Below are 15,900 nucleotides of genomic sequence, written 5' to 3'. Positions count from 1 at the left end.
GCGCCGCTGAATGCACCATCTGTTGCTGCAAATGCTGTACATGCTGCTGCCCAAGCGGGAGCAGTGGTTCAGGACACAAGCGCATGAAGAGCGAGCCTACGTATCCTCCATATGCGCCGAACCCTCACGCAGCGAATCCTTATAACGCGAATCCCTACGCTCAGGCGCATGCTGCCGCGCCACCTGCACCGTTGAACCAGCAGTACCGCTCGCATGCTGCCCCAGCGTTCGCTCCAGCGCCCACCTATGCTCATGTGCAAGAGAGACCACAATTTGCGACATTCGACAGCCCCAGTAAGCCTGCCAATGAGGATGCACTGCCTGCCATGCCGAGCTGGGGAGATGCTCGCGACAGACATGTCGAAGTCGAGGAACAGCCTGTGCCTGAGAAGAGGGGTGACATGGAGATGGACAGGCTGAATCACAACGGCAGCGTGACAAACACATCCATGGCAGGCATGGCCGCTGTTCCACGAAGGAGCCCTGTACCAACCAGATCGCCTGTCTCGCCAGTAGACGGTTATGGATACAACCAGGGCTTCGAGAACGAGCCACTTGTAGGCGCAGCGCCACACCGCAGTCCGCATGCCAGCCCCGCGCCATACTCCAACGCAAGGCCATACGTCCAGCAAGACGACTACAGGCGAGGTTCACCCGCACAGAACCTCTCGCCCGTCTACGGCGCAGGAGAAGGCTACGCCCGCAACCAGTCCTACGACCGCCACTCCCCCGCACCACAACAGCAACCCCACGATCCCTACGACCACTACGACCAACACGACGCCCAGAGCGGCTACGCCTCCATCCCGCCATCCTACCACACCTCACCCCCACCCCCGGCCCAAAGCTACAACAACGCGCCATACGACAACTTCGCCCCAGCACCAGCCCGGCAACGCACGCCATCTCCAGAGTACTCGTACCCCCCAGAACCAGCACGAACACCTGAGCCAATCGCGCAGCCGGTCAGTGCGTACCCCGGCCAGCGATCGTACACGCCGCAGGCACAGAACTCGTACCCTGGCCAGCCAACGTACCAGGCGTTCAATCCTGGGCAGACGGGGCCGCAGACGACGGGCGTGGCGAGGAAGGCCGTGGACGGGACGTATCGTGAGATTTAGGTCTGGAAGGGGAGGGGGGGTTCATACTGGAGATGTAACTCGTGCGAATTTATACCCTGGCATAGCGATGGCGTTGGATACGTCTTGGGAAAGATTTACTTTGGTATTATTTCGTTCGAAATTTGACTGTGTCTTTTTTTTGAAATCACGATACGTTGTGCGGGAGGAAAGAGACTTGGTTAGAATATTAACTTGTTGAGATGCTGATATTCATCTGATCACTTTCAACTCATTACGAGTGTGAGATTCGTTCGTGTAGTACTAATTACAAGCAGGAATTATGGAGTGTGAGTATTATTTTTTACTCTTTGATATCGAGTCTTAGACCCAACACTAGCAACATGCAAAACAAAGACAATCCCATCACTTATTCCTTGCTCGCATCCCGCACTACGACTTAAGACGCGACGTCGACTTGACTACATCTTACCGCGTAGTTGATTAATCAATGTTATCCAGATCCACCTCAGTCTATTGACCTAGTACTCCTCCCCTCTATCTCCATCTCCCATCACAACACTATCCTCCCTCCTTACCCCCTTCCCCTTCTTCCCCCTCCAACTCCCCTTAAGCGCCCTAACCTCCCCCTCCAACTCCCTCACACGCTCCCTCGCCGCATCATCAGCCTCAACCTGCATGCCCCTCCCCCTGCGCGCGAAGTCCTCTTCCAACGCCAATTCCGCGCCCGCGAGCCTATCTTGCAGCGCCCTAACCTTCAGAGAGTCAGGGTGAGGTGCAGCAGCAGGAGAGCGCAGCTCAATCTCCAACCCCCGGATCCTCTTATCTCTAGCTGTGAGTTTGGCCTCGAAGCGCCTCCGATCCCTCTCATTCTCTTCATGAAGAAACGTGATCTTGTCAGTGTATTTGGCGCGCTCACTTTTTCCCACCTTCAACCCCTCCTCACTCTGCTGCGTGAGCGTGGCAAGCAAGTTTGCGCGCGCCGACGCGCAGGCCTGCGCTTTTTCAAGCTGTGTGGTGAGGACGGCGACGTGGCGTGCATCACTGCTGCGCTGGAGGAGCGCGTTCTGTAACTCCTTATTAGCCGAGTGCTCGAGATGTAATTCCCTCGCCATATGTGCGTGTTCGGCGCTCAGGGACTGGCACGTCGTTTCACTGCGACGAAGGTGCTGCGCATATGTACGAGCAAATTGTTCAGCGCGGCGCAATTGCGTAGATAAGTCGTTGGCTTCGTCCGCATACTCCTTGACTCTGCTTTTCATGCGGTTTTTCTGCACCGCCAATTTGTCTTTCAACGCCACGTTCTCCCCTTCCAGCGTCTCGATGCGGAGGAGTAAGTCCAGCTCGTGGGCTGGATCCGCGGGCGAACAGCCCATGGCTTGGAGACGTAGGCAGCTGGCTTTTTGGTCCTCGAGAGAGGATTGGAGCGCGGATATGTGCGCTTTGAGGCGCTTTATCTCCGCGTCTTTGACGAAGAGGTCGGAGGTGCATTGGTGTAGGATAGCCTGGTTGAGGTGGGATTGCGTGGTTAGTTCGGAGCAGCGGGTTTGGAGGCAGGCGTTTTGTGCGCGGAGGTTGGATAAGTCATTGTCCTCGTTGGGGACGGAGGATGAGCTTGAAGTGGTTGAGGATGCGGGTTTTGGTGGAGTGTCTGGTATGTCGTCAGAAGGTGTGGATGAGGATGCTGGAGGGGAGGAGGACTGGGTGCGGACTTGCTTCATGAACTGACCAAGCCAGCCGGGTCGTGGTGATGATGCGCTTGAAATCAGGTTATTCATGTCTACTTCAGATGGTTAGTTCTGCCGATGGGTGTGATATGTATAGTGTACGAGAGGTTCTTTGCGCTTTCTGTATGGGTTGGTAGGAAGGTGGGCATATTCCCTGCATATACATGTGAGATTGATGAGTTTGATAGCGTTGTTTGGGGACAGCGTAGATTGTATGTAGACAAGGTACATCGCAGTGTAAATGGACATTACTGAATTTGCAAGCACGCACTGGTTGTAGTATATATAATGGGACTGCATGAATATCAGTTGTCACTTGTCAGACACTTACAAACACTGAAATACATATTTACTGTTCTTCCAAATATATCAATCTTACTGACTATAAATACTGGTGATTTCAACACCTATGAAGCGACCGAAACGATCTGAAAATTGCGCCACGGTCTGCGCTTACAACTTCCCAAGCCTAACGACTTGTTCGTTAGCATAATCCTGCCAAACGGCGTGTTGGTACTCGGATTCGCTTACTTGAACATCCAGTCGGGTGACTTGGTTCTCCAAACGCGCGACGTCGTCCTTGTGCTTCAAACCAGCCACGTCCTGCGCAGCTTCGGAGTCTGTGAGACGCTGTTGAAGAGAGGCAATCATATTGTCTCGGTCGAGAAGCTGCCGCTGAAAGCGGGCAGAAGCATCTTGCTGCTGAGCGTGCATGGCATCGACTTGGGCGTCGTGGCTAACTTGCGATTCCGCAGCAAATGTGCTCAGGGACTGAAACTGCTTGGTAAATGTGTCAATGTGTGTAGCGTATCTGGCGTTCTTGAACTCGGCGGCTGCGGCGCGCATAGCGAGGGTATCGTTCTCCTTTTGCAAAGAGGCAACCTGGTCCTGCTGCTTGCAGGCGTTGTGTGAGTACTCACAGTGCTCCTCAAGAAGCTTTTCCTGGAAAAGGTTGGCGGTATCTAAGTCGCTGGAGACGGCAGAGAGCTGCACGTCCTTGTCCTTGATAGTGTTCAGGAGGTCAGTGATCTCTTGGTGTGCATCGCTGAGCGAGCGCGTCAGGTTTGAGGCTGCGGCAGCAGCGGACTCATCTGCTCCAGCAAGCTCTGCAATCTTGATGGTAAGCTCGCTAATCTCTTCCTCCTTTGCGCGAACGCTACACTTGAGCTCCTTTTGGCAGCCTTCGGAGAGTTCAAGCTTCTCCTGCATAGCTTCAAGGTCCAGTATATATGAAGAGGACGAGGTTGAGTTGAGATGGACGGTCTGCTCGAGTTCCGCTTCAAGTGTGCTAGTCGTTCGACGAAGATCTGTACACTCCAGCTCCTTGAGTTCCAGATCCTCTGCGAGCTTCTGTAGCGTGAGTCGATTGAGGTCATTCACCTGGCTGAGCTCTTCGTTCCGGGCATCTAGTATGGTGACCTTGGCAGAGAGTGTGGATTCCGAAGACGACTTTGACGTATTAGTCGCAGTCGAGACAACCGAGGAAGTGGAAGGAGTACGCTGGAAGCGATTAAAGAAGCTTGACTTGGACGCTTGCGAAGGAGCCAGTGAGGATACAGTAGACATGACTGATCAGTTCAAGAGGCGAGATGCTTCAAGTACTGCAGGATATCTTGCATACTCAGTATGGAAATTCATACTTATACCAAGCGCATCTACAGGGGACGGAAAAGAAAGGGCGACACTGTCTACGCATATAGCGAGATGTTTTGCACAGGTCGCTACAAGAAGGCGGTAGACGGGCATTGTGAAGGTCTCCGAGGTCTGGAGACAAAGACGGGCATTGTGAGATTTACGTCGTTCGATGTGCAGACAAAGAAAAGTTCAGCATGGGCGGGACTGGCTTCGCAGAACGGAAGGGTGGGAAGAATCCCCATTGTTGCTCTGCTTGGCCATCCTTGCTCCGAGTGGGACATGGTGGTCGAGTCCCGTCGAGATGGTACCAGGAAGATGCATGCCGCATGCGTGCTGTGGACCCTGATCAGATCTCGCGCTATGCCCTTCTTAGGGGTGTTGTATCATGGATGCGGAGCTCGGGAGTGCGCCGTCATACCTTCACACCACCCACCCGCGTCGCATTCACGCCCTCACCTGCCAATTGCGATCGCCGTCACCCCTCTGCGATCCCCAGGCAGGCGTCATGTCGCTTGAAGGCCCCGCCCCATGAGCCGACCACGACACCGCCGCACGCGCCGCACCCTCTCCGTACCATGTCCCCCTCGAACCTCCGCGTGTTTGTACAATGGAAGAATGCCACCGTGTTCGCGGGCGAAGACGTAGAATGCACCATCACCTTCAAGAATGTCGCCGTGCCAGAAGGACGCGACCGCTCGCCGGTGCGCAAGCAGAACGGCTTTGCGCCTGGCGGGGAGCGGCAACGGAAGCTCCCATTGCCGCCAGTCTACTCCTCGACGACGAGGCCGACCGTCTCCCGGAACTCGTCGTACACAACCGCCCACAAGCCGCCGTCCAACGTACGCGGACATGGCCCCGCACTCTCGCTGCACACGCCCTCGACGCCCGGAGAGCGCAAGTCACCGGTGCTGCCGAGCGGAGCCTTTGGCAATAACACGGGCGGGCAGAGGCATGGCAGGTCACTGTCCATCATGTCCATGGGGACCGAAGGCGCGACCGAGACCAGCCGCGACAGGACTTCAGTACCCGCTCGCCCAGCACGAGGGCACGCCCGGTCTGGCAGTCTCCAGATTGTCCCGGGCAGACCCAGCTCCTATCCAGGTATGTCCAGTCCAATTGGCACGCTTCCAAGGCTGACAGCGCCACAGTGAACTCACCCGGCCATCGATCAGCCACACATCCCTCTCCTCTTGCTGGCGGGCTCTCCTCTCCACCAGCAGGCCACGACAATTCGAGCGAACTCGCCTTCCCATCCCGATCGGGGAGACGGCGGCCGGGCATCACAACTACACCAAGCACACCGCAAATGCCAATCACAACGCGCAAGCCATCCAACTCCTTCTCCAAAAGCTTCAAGTTTCCCGCAGCGCCTCCCAATGAGGACGAGACCTCTCCCGAGCGACAGAGTGTGACCAACGGTCCACCAACACCTGCCCTCCACAACCGACGACCGTCCCCGCGACTGCACAATGACCACCGAAAGGCGCCGACAAACTCCATGGTCGACTCGCTGTCACCCATCGCACGCGTCATATCAGGCTCCAGCATGGATGGCACACCACGCAGCAGCGGAGAGTTCTACTCCATGAGCAACAACTCCACCGAGACACTCGCTTCCGAGTATATCGGCCAGGCTTCTTCACACGCACGTCTCCTACCAAGACCAATGCATCAACGGCAAGGCTCGCATTTGGCGCCGCCCGTAAGGCAGAGTCGTCCCGAGTCAATCATGATGGGCTATGCGCAGATCATGGGTTCCTTCACCCTGGATGGATCTCTGATCAACCAGGCGCCGTTCGAGGAAGTGAAGAGAAAGGGTGTCGTCGGAGGCCAAGGAGGCGGAGGCGTGGTTGGCGTGGAAAGAAAGAAGCGCGAAAGTGGCTTATTCGGCGCATTGGGCTGGGGAAACCTTGGAGAGTCGTTGGGCGGTTTGATCGGCTCATCCGAACCGTCCAGCATGCGCGACATGAACCGAATCGCCAGCATGAAGACAGTGCCTCTAATATCCACACCGCAGTCTATTTTGTTTGTCGACCTGAAACTGGCACCTGGGGAAAGTCGGAGCTATACATACAGCTTTACTGTCCCACGCGGCCTGCCTCCCTCGCACAAGGGAAAGTCGATGAAAGTGTCGTATCACCTGACAATCGGCACCCAACGCACTGGTTCGACTCAGGATCAGCAAGTCAAACAGGTCGAGGTGCCTTTCCGGGTTTTCGGCAGCGTGAACAGTGCGTATTTCTTCTCAAAACAAGATATTTTGCTAATGAACACAGGTCGTGGCGACATTCTCGGACATGATCTCATGTCTCCGTACATCATACTGCGTGACCAAGCGCGGACAACGACTTTGGACGCGGCCGCAGGTGACAAGTCTCCCAGCTTAATTAAAAAAGGCGCTGCATCTGGAAAGTCAGACACCAATACTTTTAACGACTTCCTGGAGTATGTCGACAACCTTCTCGAACGACCGCGGCAAAATTCGAGCATGGGCTTGTTGTCACCAACTGGAACCATGCCTGGTAGGTCTTCAATAGCGGAAGAGCCGCAAACCATGAAGGATTCCATCGATACAGCCATATTACGGAGCAACTTGACAGGCGCAGCGAATCAAAGCGCAAATCGCTTTGAGATTGCACGTAGCGGCCGACGAGTCGCAGTCATCATGCTCGCTCGACCTGCATACCGACTTGGTGAAACAATGTCGGCGGTGATTGACTTCACCGACTCGCACATACCGTGCTACTCCGTCCACGTCTCACTCGAGACATCCGAGAAAGTCGACCCTGCCATAGCCCTGCGGTCGAATGCCTCTATCTACCGCGTGACTAAGAAGGTATACGCGTCGTTTTCAGAAAACGCGCTCTTCGCGCGAAGACTCACATTTGCACCTACCATACCCCCGAACGCGACGCCGGAGTTCATCACCAGCGGAGTCAGCCTGGAGTGGAAGCTCAGAGTCGAATTCATCACACCCCGACTCATGCACGAGCAAGGGGAAGAAGCCCAGTGGGACGATCTACTAGAAGAGATATCAAGCGACGATAGAGGGGTCATGTTAGCAGCAGCGCAAAGACTGCCTGCGGAGAGTTTTGAAATCCAGGTCCCGATTAGGGTCTACGGCGCAGTTAGTGGAGCGCCAGAGGCCATGGACGAAGAGGGTCTGCCGGTCTGATTAACTACCACGCATTGCATTGCATCGGCCATTTGGCGTTTGTGCACGACTTGTCCACAAAAGTCTATTTGTTTCTTCACACTTTGTATATGAAATGTCTGGGTAGCAGAGTTGTAATATACCAACCTCACAATTTATGTGTCTAATCCCCCCTGATGAGCCCCTGTGACACATTTTGCACACGACACATGCGAAGCTGGTGCGGTGCATTTTTACCTTGTCAAGATACAACAATAAATCCTGTATTATCAACAAACACCTTGTGCAGATAGGCATCATTACAATAACGGACTTTGGAATTGACATACCGGGAAAGTAGCAAGGCTTTGCTTCGGCGGGGGTGGGAGACTAGACGAGTGAAGGTACAGGCCTAATCAGGAAGTACCAAACAAGATCGCCGTGGATTGCAGTGCAAGTTGCCGAAGTCGCAGGGATTCTGGTTTAGAGCAAGCTTGATTCCTCCAGCGCCTTTCACGTGCGAATACAAGTCTTTTTTTTGATGGGAGACACTGGGGCATCGGGGCACTGTCTGGGTAGCGGGTTAACGCTAGAAGCTTGGCGTACGACGACGGCACATGCGCTCGCTGAGTGACTTGTGCCATGTGCGTTGGTCTTGGAAACGCAGTGGTTTTACACAGAGACTAGTTAGGTCACTGTAGCATGCCTGTTGGTCCTGGAACGCGGTGTCTTTACACAGCGAACAGTGATATAACAGTACAACAAAGCAAGTTACAAAGAAGGGGGCTAGCCGATATGATATGAGGACCGTCGACGGATGCGGCACTCACACCAAGACACGCATGCTCCCCAGCCACACATGCACCGCGGAGTAACAGCCAGCTTGTAGGAATATCATTCTTCGGATCATACCGATCATGTACACATTTGGCAGTCCAGTCCAATCCACCGTCGAAATCGTAAAGTACAGTCTTCTTCCAAAGAGCACATGCCATTGAACTCTGTCACTCCACATCCTCAACCCTTAACGAATAACCCCATCTGCCCCCGACGTGCTCGCACCCACACCCGCACTCTGCGCCTGCCTCTGCGCCTGCGCCTGCTCGCGCTCCTTGGCCTCGAGCGCCAACTGCTCCTCGGTCCGCTTGTTGCCGCGGGCAATCAGCTTCTCGATCAGGCCGCCCTTCTTGGGCTCGTCGTGCTTGTCGCTGTGCTCGAATTCCTGGAGGTACGCGACGCGCTCGTGGGGCGGCATCGAGGCGAGCTCCGAGTCGATTGAGTCGCGGTTGTCTATCAGGGACACATGGTGTGAGTTGGTCATGTAACACGAGAGGGATTGGATTGGATTGGATTGTGGAAAGGGGACTGCGGACCTTCAATGGTGCCGACGCCATGGCCTGAGGACGAGTGTCCGATGGTGTCGTTCTCGGGCTGCGACTTGCGGCGGCTGCTGCCAATGTGAAGCTTCTCCTTGATCTTGTCCATGGCTGTGAATGTGTGGTGTGATTTGCTATGTGATTACAGCAAGTAGGATTTGTTATGATTCGAGAAAGGTGTCAATAATGCGAGCTGTTAGTGAGGAGCGGGGTTGGGAAGGGGTCGTAGTCCCGCATGTGCAGACGTCATCGCCCATTCATCTGTGGCTTGAAAGCTGAGTTGGCAGTAGTGACCCGGCCCTGCATCCATTACGTAGCCACGCGCACGCGAGACATGTGGGGCCTTGTGTTTGTGCATGGGATTTGGGTTTGTGAATGCATAGCGGGCGGTGCGATTGATTGTCGTGGGATTCACTTCTTCGTGTTCGTTGTCCCTCACGTGTGGTGCAACACGCGTTGCCAAACCTCAGCGCGTATGTACCCACTTTTGCGGGTGATCCTCGCACACGTGAGGTCTTCCAAAGTAACCCTTTTCGCAACTATAGCCAGGGTTTGCATAAAGTTTATCGAATTGTGTGACGGCGTATGGAATGTGCAGTCTACAATCCATTACCGGTGAAGCGGTCGTATAAATATAATATTGGCTCATGCATGCATGCAACACCTTCTCTTGATAATGCGCCGTCTCTCTTATCATCGAATTCGCAATGAGCCATGTGGCAGTTTTGTTTGCTATTAAAGATCTTAAGTCAGTATATACAGGTGGTATCGCGGTATCGTGTACACTCAATGAAACGCCATCGTTAGCTTTCAAAGCTGTCCAAACTCCCTTGCGCCTGTGCCCAAAATAGTCCTTTGACCGTGTAACCATCCCAATCCCCTAGCTTCATTCTCTACGGAAGTGCTCAGTCAATGGTGACACCCCCGACCTCGATCCAGTGGCATACCCATCATCGCTGGGTACCTGACTAATTGAGCGGCTACCACTGCTTACTTGATCCACATCGTATGGAAAGCTTGGTGGTTGCAGTGGTAGATGTACCTCTTGCCATCGTGGTGTGACCGGGGTTCGCGACTCGGCGTGCAGCTCAGCCGGCTCATCATTGATGCTCACTGGCAGTTTCTGATCAGGCGGGTAGTGAGCAACCTGCGGCGAATCGAGCTCGGTCAATGGAGTGCCACTAAGCTCTGACGGCCCTTGGGTTTTCATCGGCGCTGCGCTGTTAAGGAAGCGTGATGATCCGGCATCCGAGACTTGATTGTTGGCGAGTTCGTAGGTTTGTTGCTTGGTGCGCCTTCTGCGGAAGAAGAAAAAGGCGAAGATGGCAACCAGAAGCAGAGCAACAACCCCTATTACTATGCCCACTATTGCTCCGGTACCAAGCCCTGGCCCGCTGCCAGAACTAGAGTTTTGCTCTAATTTCGACTTGATGGTGACAATCTTGGCAGCTGGGAGAGGGTCAGGAAACACGGCTTGCGCTACGGTAAAATTGGCCCGCTCGTAGTCGACAATGAGATATGCTTCTTGTAGCAACGTCCTCCCGAGAACATACTGTGTACTATTCGCTGCGCGGCGAATGGGAAAATAGTTCGTTGCATTTGGATAATATGGATATGATGCTTGCAGGTCAAACGCAGAGTAAGGCAACTGGATATTCGCATAGTTTTTTGCCGTGTTTTCGAGTGAATTGACGAGCTTGAGTGTCAAGGTAGGGTTTTTCGAGACCAGTTGTTCGTGGATAGTATCGTTCACAAGATACAGATCAGTCCGCGGGTCGTATGTGAGTCCGAAAGCGCGTTCGAACTGAGTACAGATATCAATTGGTAACCATAAGTGCGGGACTGTCGAGTCTATGACAGAGAAATGTGCGCCAGATGAGAGCGAGTAGGTGCCCTCTAGACTGTTGGTCGCTAGTATGCTATCCACACCAACAGTCAAGAGCTTGGATGGATCAGTGGAGAAGGTAAAGGAGAAATCGTTGTCGTTTGGCTTGAACCGAGTCGAATCATAGCCCCCCAAAACCAGATTGCCAAAAACCGACTTCAGCCTGTATTTCGCTCCAGCTGTGTACCCAAAGGAAAAGCTGGGGATTTTCGACGTGTTACGCAACTGGTACAGCATGGAGTCGATGGAATCCCCAATACTCGAGAAGCTCTGCTCTGCCTGGCCGAGTGGGAGGAGGCCCATGAAGTAGTCCAATTCGGCAACTCCAGTAACAACCTGCCGTTCCATCGACTTGGATCTACTATCCGCGGCGGGTCCCAGTGTGATCTTGTCGAAGCCAAACAGCCCACGTGCCGTCATATTTAGCGCATCCTCCAAATCTACATCGTATTGTCCAATCGCAGACCACGAATTTGAGGCGCTCACTTGGAAGCCGGGATTTTGCGCAGAATTGAAGACTTCGGCGCCTCGAAGCTGCGGACAATTTGATGGATCGATGCCCTTCTGACACCCGTCTGGGACCACGACCTGTATCACTCCGCTTTTGGTTGAAGGTAGGACCCGGAAGTCCTGGCCCGGTGTCCCCACACTGATCTTGAATGTGCTCCAGCTCCCATCGTTTCCATCGAAAGCTTGCGAGGGCGGTACGACGTATGGCTCCGGGGCCACGGCGGTGTCTCGCGGTGAGATGTGCATCATGTAGGAGCGCGCAGCAGGGGAATTGGGCGTAAGCCAGGCGACGAGTTCCCAGGCATGGATGCGGACGGGTCGAGTAACGGTTTACGGGGCACGAGAGACAGTCAACATGGCAGGGCAAGCAATGCGAGGGGCCTCACGTTACAAGACGGAGTAAGAAAGCGATACTCGGACGAGAACGCGTGGTTCGCGCAGGAAAAGTCATTGATGGCTCCCGTCATCTGGGCAACAACGAAACGATAGACCGACCGGCAGCCGGGTTGTTGCGCGCGAGTCTCGATGTGACCCTAGAGACCTGCCCATGGGACGGCAACCACGCGGTCGGCCTTGGAAGCAACATGATTCGGCCGTCAACGTGCGTAGCGCCTGTCGGATGGGACGTGCTCCGCTCGTTACGGGCATCTTCCTCGACAGAAAGTTGTAATTCCGATGTGTGAGGGCGACTTGGTCCTGCACGTTCGCCATTACGCGAACCGACGCAAGGAAGTCGCAGTTCCAAGGTTCAACCTCATCCGGCCCCCAGACCTCCAGCTTGGAAGCCTCCCCACTGCTGACATCAACTCAACAAAGTACGGACATTGCCAGCATTGTGTTTGAGAATTGAGTAAGCAGGCATAACGGACCGCAGCACATACCAGCTGTGTTACCTGGCCCTTGCTCGATCAGATCCCCAATTGCCGGCTCTGGTTAATCGCCTGAACTGGCAATTTCTTCACCTTTCTCAATTCGGTCAATGACTGACGACCGATGTGCCCCGGACGCTACGACGCTGATCCTCATCAACTCAGCCTTGTGGAACCCAATCCCATAGGCCGTTGACCCTGCAAAATCTGCCAACGTGCTCTGAGAAAGTCAAAGTGTCGCGGCCAAAGCTTGAGGATGGCATGGCCCAGCGAGCCTCAAACCGCGAGAGGCGTCACCGATGTCATAGTTCCGCGCGCCATCTGCCTAACGCTCGCACTAAGTATCCTCCTCCCGTCAGCACGGCCACATAATTGACACATCGATTGGATGCATGCCATGGTCTAGCTGCCAAGAGGGTGCTATTGGGAGCGCGCATGGGACGCATGATGTCCTGTCCTCGTCGAAGGTTGCCCTCCAGCACCTTGGTCTTACTTCTCCCTAATGTACGTGCGTTCATCCTATCGCTCTGACATTTCTTCGCTTCCGTCGCATTGCGGCACCGCTTCTAACCTTCGCTTTGTCACTCGTTCAAGTGAAGGTGTAAGATAATGTGGATGTTTACTTTGCTGGCGCTGTCGCGTTTCGTCGTGGCCGGTCCAGACAACAGTTCACAAGCCGAAAATTGTAAGTCCCAAAGAATACTAGATGATCTGATCCTAACGATATCAGATTGTAAGTTGTCTCCAACACATCTTTCCACGATTGCATTCTCTCGTGTTAAACCCCATTCACATCACTCGGCATATGTAATGCAATGGAGGGTGATAGAAAGAGTGTATAAACTTGGTTTGTAAAACATGTGCATTAAAAATGTCATCCCGATTTTCTCGGTGCCTTCAGACACCTGAGATCTACATATTTGACAGGACATTGATTCTGGCACGGCCTGTTGGATCATGACTAACTTGAACAGATGATACCATTTCAACATTAATTTCGACTTCGACTTCACAGTCGACTTCTGTCACTGCACAACCAGCTGCACCCCCGCAAATAATCCATTTGACCGATCTAAGAGTGAAGCCTTCATCAGAGGACCCTCAGGGCACAGGAACTCCGCTTGTAACATTTGATGAGCCCATACCTCCTGTGGAATGGACTCCTCCAGGCTCGCAATCCTTACAGCCCCAAGCCACAACAACACATACACCTAGAGGGCCATTCACTACTTCACGACCATTTGCAAGCTTCTCAAACTCATCAAGTCTACAACCGACAAATTTGCATGTTTCTCAAAACGGCACTGCGGCTGGTACCTGCACGGGATGTGTGATTGAAGCTTACAACCCGAAGACTACCTTTTTCACCGCAACCAGCGAATGGACAAGTACTGTTGTCACTGCCACGATAGTTACATCTTTCATCACATATAACGATACAGTGGTAACGCAGTCAAAAACGGTAAACGTGACGAAGACGGTAATCGATGGCGACGATCAACCGATCACGCACACGACTCCATTCTTTACCATTCAGCCAGCACCAGGGACCTACTTGACTGTAGATGCGGGGCCAACGTATGTCATCTATAACAAGCTATATGGTGCTCTCGACAAAACTATCAGCAAAGAGTGGGCTTTTGGCAAGGAGACGGTTACGATGAACACGTGCCTGGCAGAGCCGACCAAGCTGAAAAACTGGGAGCCAGCGCGTACCGAAGATTGGATGTATTTCATTACCTCATACAGGAACAATACACCAACGAGCACAGCGACCAACCTGCCGTATCCATTGCCGACCGCTTTGGTACAGTATCTGAAGCAAAATCCTGCCATCTTGTCGCAATACCACGGTCACAATATCGAGACGTGCACCACAGAACGCACCAGTGGTATGCTTGCACCGAATCCCAGGCCCAGTAAAGTACCGGGGCAACCGCAGCCCGAATTTCCCCAGCCTCCTGCAGCTCCCCCATTTCCTCCATCACTTCCCTCAATTTCTACGAACACCTTTTTGCAGACGACGTACGAATCGACGTCCACGCACGTCACTGTAGCAGGATGCCTCAGATGCCAGAACACCAAGCCACCGCCTGCGGCTACGCCAAACGTTCAGAGCTTTTCGGAGCAGGGACACAACGCTGCGCCTGAGCCTACACAGGATGTTAATCAGCATGGACAAACGAAGCCAAACACACCTCAGCAGGGTGACGGACAGGGCGGACCAAACGCTGGTGATGGAAATTCGAACGGGGGCAATGCAAATGGCGGCAATTCAAATGGCGGCAACTCGAACGGGGGCAATTCAAACGGCGGCAACTCGAATGATGGTAGTTCGAATGGTAACAATTCAAACGATCAGCGTCCGCCCGGTAACCCAGTTGTTATCGGTGGTAGCACCTTCACAGTCAGGCCAGGACAGTCCACCCCAGCCCCTGACAGGCCAGGTAATCAGAATCAGCCGCCACCTGTAGTCGTCATCGGATCGCAGACACTTACCCAGGGGCAATCGACAATTATCAACGGCGTCCCTGTCGTCGTGCCATCCGACGCTGGTGGCTCGCAAGTAGTAATTGGCGGCACATCATATCCCGTCAACAATGGCCCAACAGCTGCCCCCGTCCTGACCGTCGGACAGAGCACAGTGACCGCCAACCCCGAAGGTCAATTCATCGTAGGCTCGGAAACACTCAAACCTGGCGGCCCAGCCCTCACCATCGACGGCAGCACAGTGAGTCTAGGACCCGGCGGCGGCATCGCCATCATCAACGGCGCAACACAAACTCTCGCAAATGCGCCCGTTATCACATCTCCACCCGCCATCACTGTCGATGGACGCATCATCCCCGCGACAGTAGTAGGAGGGACGACGCAACTTGTCATCGCCGGCCAGACCCTTGTCCCCGGCGGTCCTGCAATCACCGTGGACGGCACAACATACAGCCTCCCAAGCGGCACCCAACTCCTTGCCAACGGCATCCCACTGACGGGTCAAACCATCGGCTCCACATCCGTCCTTGACGGCACAACAGCATACATCCTCGGCCCCTCCGCAACCCTCACGCCCGGCGCCGCCCTCACGCTCTCAGGCACAACATACTCCATGCCCCCCGGCGCTCCGTCCGTTATCATCATCAACGGCATGACGTCCACCCTCGCGCGCACCACCCCCGCGCCCGCACTTACCATCGCAGGCAAAACATACACCCCCGCGACCCGCGCTGGCACGCTCGAGTACGTCCTAGCCCAGGGCACCACGCTGCGACCCGGACAGGCCGTCACCCTCGGTGGCACGACCTATAGTCTCGACCCGGCGGGTACGGCGCTGGTGGCTAACGGGCAGACGAGCAGTGTTGCGAGGGGCCCGGCGAGTACGAGCGCGAGCACGACGGGGAGCAGGAATGTAGGGGATTTTATTTGGAGTGGGATTGGAGGGGGTGCTGGGGGGAGTACGAGTCGAGCGGGTGCGGAGGGGAGGACGAGGGGAGTAGACATGTGGGTTGAAGGGGTTGTTGTTGGTTTTGCGGGGTGGTTGGCTTTGCTGGTTTAAATGACGTGGATTGATGATGGATTTTGGGCATTGTTTTAGCGCGGCGTTCTGGGATGGACATAGATAACATGGGGATCGAATATTGGAATGGAAAAAGACTGGATAGTCGGGCTTGGGATGCGGAAAAGGATGGGAA

General features: G+C 54.3%; 7 protein-coding genes across 7 annotated transcripts; 3 read left to right on the top strand and 4 right to left on the bottom strand.

Moving 5' to 3' along the window:
- Nucleotides 1-83: 83 nt before the first annotated feature.
- On the top strand, nt 84-1,121 carry SNOG_07555 (hypothetical protein; the record flags this gene model as incomplete). The annotated part of the gene is made up of 1 exon (XM_001797838.1): nt 84-1,121. One exon carries the CDS (start codon nt 84-86, stop codon nt 1,119-1,121), a length of 1,038 nt encoding a protein of 345 aa, XP_001797890.1.
- A 479-nt stretch (nt 1,122-1,600) lies between these two features.
- Nucleotides 1,601-3,153, bottom strand: SNOG_07554 (hypothetical protein; the record flags this gene model as incomplete). Its single annotated transcript, XM_001797837.1, has 2 exons — nt 1,601-2,862; nt 3,138-3,153. 2 exons carry the CDS (start codon nt 3,151-3,153, stop codon nt 1,601-1,603), a joined length of 1,278 nt encoding a protein of 425 aa, XP_001797889.1.
- Nucleotides 3,154-3,259: 106 nt separating this feature from the next.
- On the bottom strand, nt 3,260-4,372 carry SNOG_07553 (hypothetical protein; the record flags this gene model as incomplete). Its single annotated transcript, XM_001797836.1, has 1 exon — nt 3,260-4,372. The coding sequence occupies one exon, from the start codon at nt 4,370-4,372 to the stop codon at nt 3,260-3,262; it is 1,113 nt and encodes a 370-aa protein (XP_001797888.1).
- A 644-nt stretch (nt 4,373-5,016) lies between these two features.
- Nucleotides 5,017-7,616, top strand: SNOG_07552 (hypothetical protein; the record flags this gene model as incomplete). Its single annotated transcript, XM_001797835.1, has 2 exons — nt 5,017-5,486; nt 5,543-7,616. The coding sequence occupies 2 exons, from the start codon at nt 5,017-5,019 to the stop codon at nt 7,614-7,616; spliced, it is 2,544 nt and encodes an 847-aa protein (XP_001797887.1).
- An 833-nt stretch (nt 7,617-8,449) lies between these two features.
- Nucleotides 8,450-9,123, bottom strand: SNOG_07551 (hypothetical protein). The gene is made up of 2 exons (XM_001797834.1): nt 8,948-9,123; nt 8,450-8,864 (listed from the first exon to the last, which is right to left on the bottom strand). The coding sequence occupies exons 1-2, from the start codon at nt 9,057-9,059 to the stop codon at nt 8,599-8,601; spliced, it is 378 nt and encodes a 125-aa protein (XP_001797886.1). The 5' UTR covers nt 9,060-9,123; the 3' UTR covers nt 8,450-8,598.
- Nucleotides 9,124-9,836: 713 nt separating this feature from the next.
- SNOG_07550 (hypothetical protein) lies at nt 9,837-11,591 on the bottom strand (the record flags this gene model as incomplete). The annotated part of the gene is made up of 1 exon (XM_001797833.1): nt 9,837-11,591. The coding sequence occupies one exon, from the start codon at nt 11,589-11,591 to the stop codon at nt 9,837-9,839; it is 1,755 nt and encodes a 584-aa protein (XP_001797885.1).
- A 1,232-nt stretch (nt 11,592-12,823) lies between these two features.
- On the top strand, nt 12,824-15,718 carry SNOG_07549 (hypothetical protein; the record flags this gene model as incomplete). Its single annotated transcript, XM_001797832.1, has 5 exons — nt 12,824-12,899; nt 13,780-14,021; nt 14,095-14,106; nt 14,235-15,531; nt 15,558-15,718. The coding sequence occupies 5 exons, from the start codon at nt 12,824-12,826 to the stop codon at nt 15,716-15,718; spliced, it is 1,788 nt and encodes a 595-aa protein (XP_001797884.1).
- Between the last annotated feature and the right edge of the window lie 182 nt (nt 15,719-15,900).

Source organism: Parastagonospora nodorum (assembly GCF_000146915.1).
Source record: "Parastagonospora nodorum SN15 chromosome Unknown scaffold_11, whole genome shotgun sequence".
Taxonomy (NCBI): Eukaryota; Fungi; Ascomycota; class Dothideomycetes; order Pleosporales; family Phaeosphaeriaceae; genus Parastagonospora; species Parastagonospora nodorum.
This window is presented reverse-complemented; position numbering and strand designations above follow the sequence as displayed.

Excerpts from the sequence above, each read along its gene's own strand:
- SNOG_07551 (XM_001797834.1), bottom strand. The coding sequence starts at position 9,059 with ATGGACAAGATCAAGGAGAAGCTTCACATTGGCAGCAGCCGCCGCAAG. Across the intron at positions 8,865-8,947 it reads TGGCGTCGGCACCATTGAAG|ACAACCGCGACTCAATCGAC; the intron begins GTCCGCAGTCCC and ends TGTCCCTGATAG.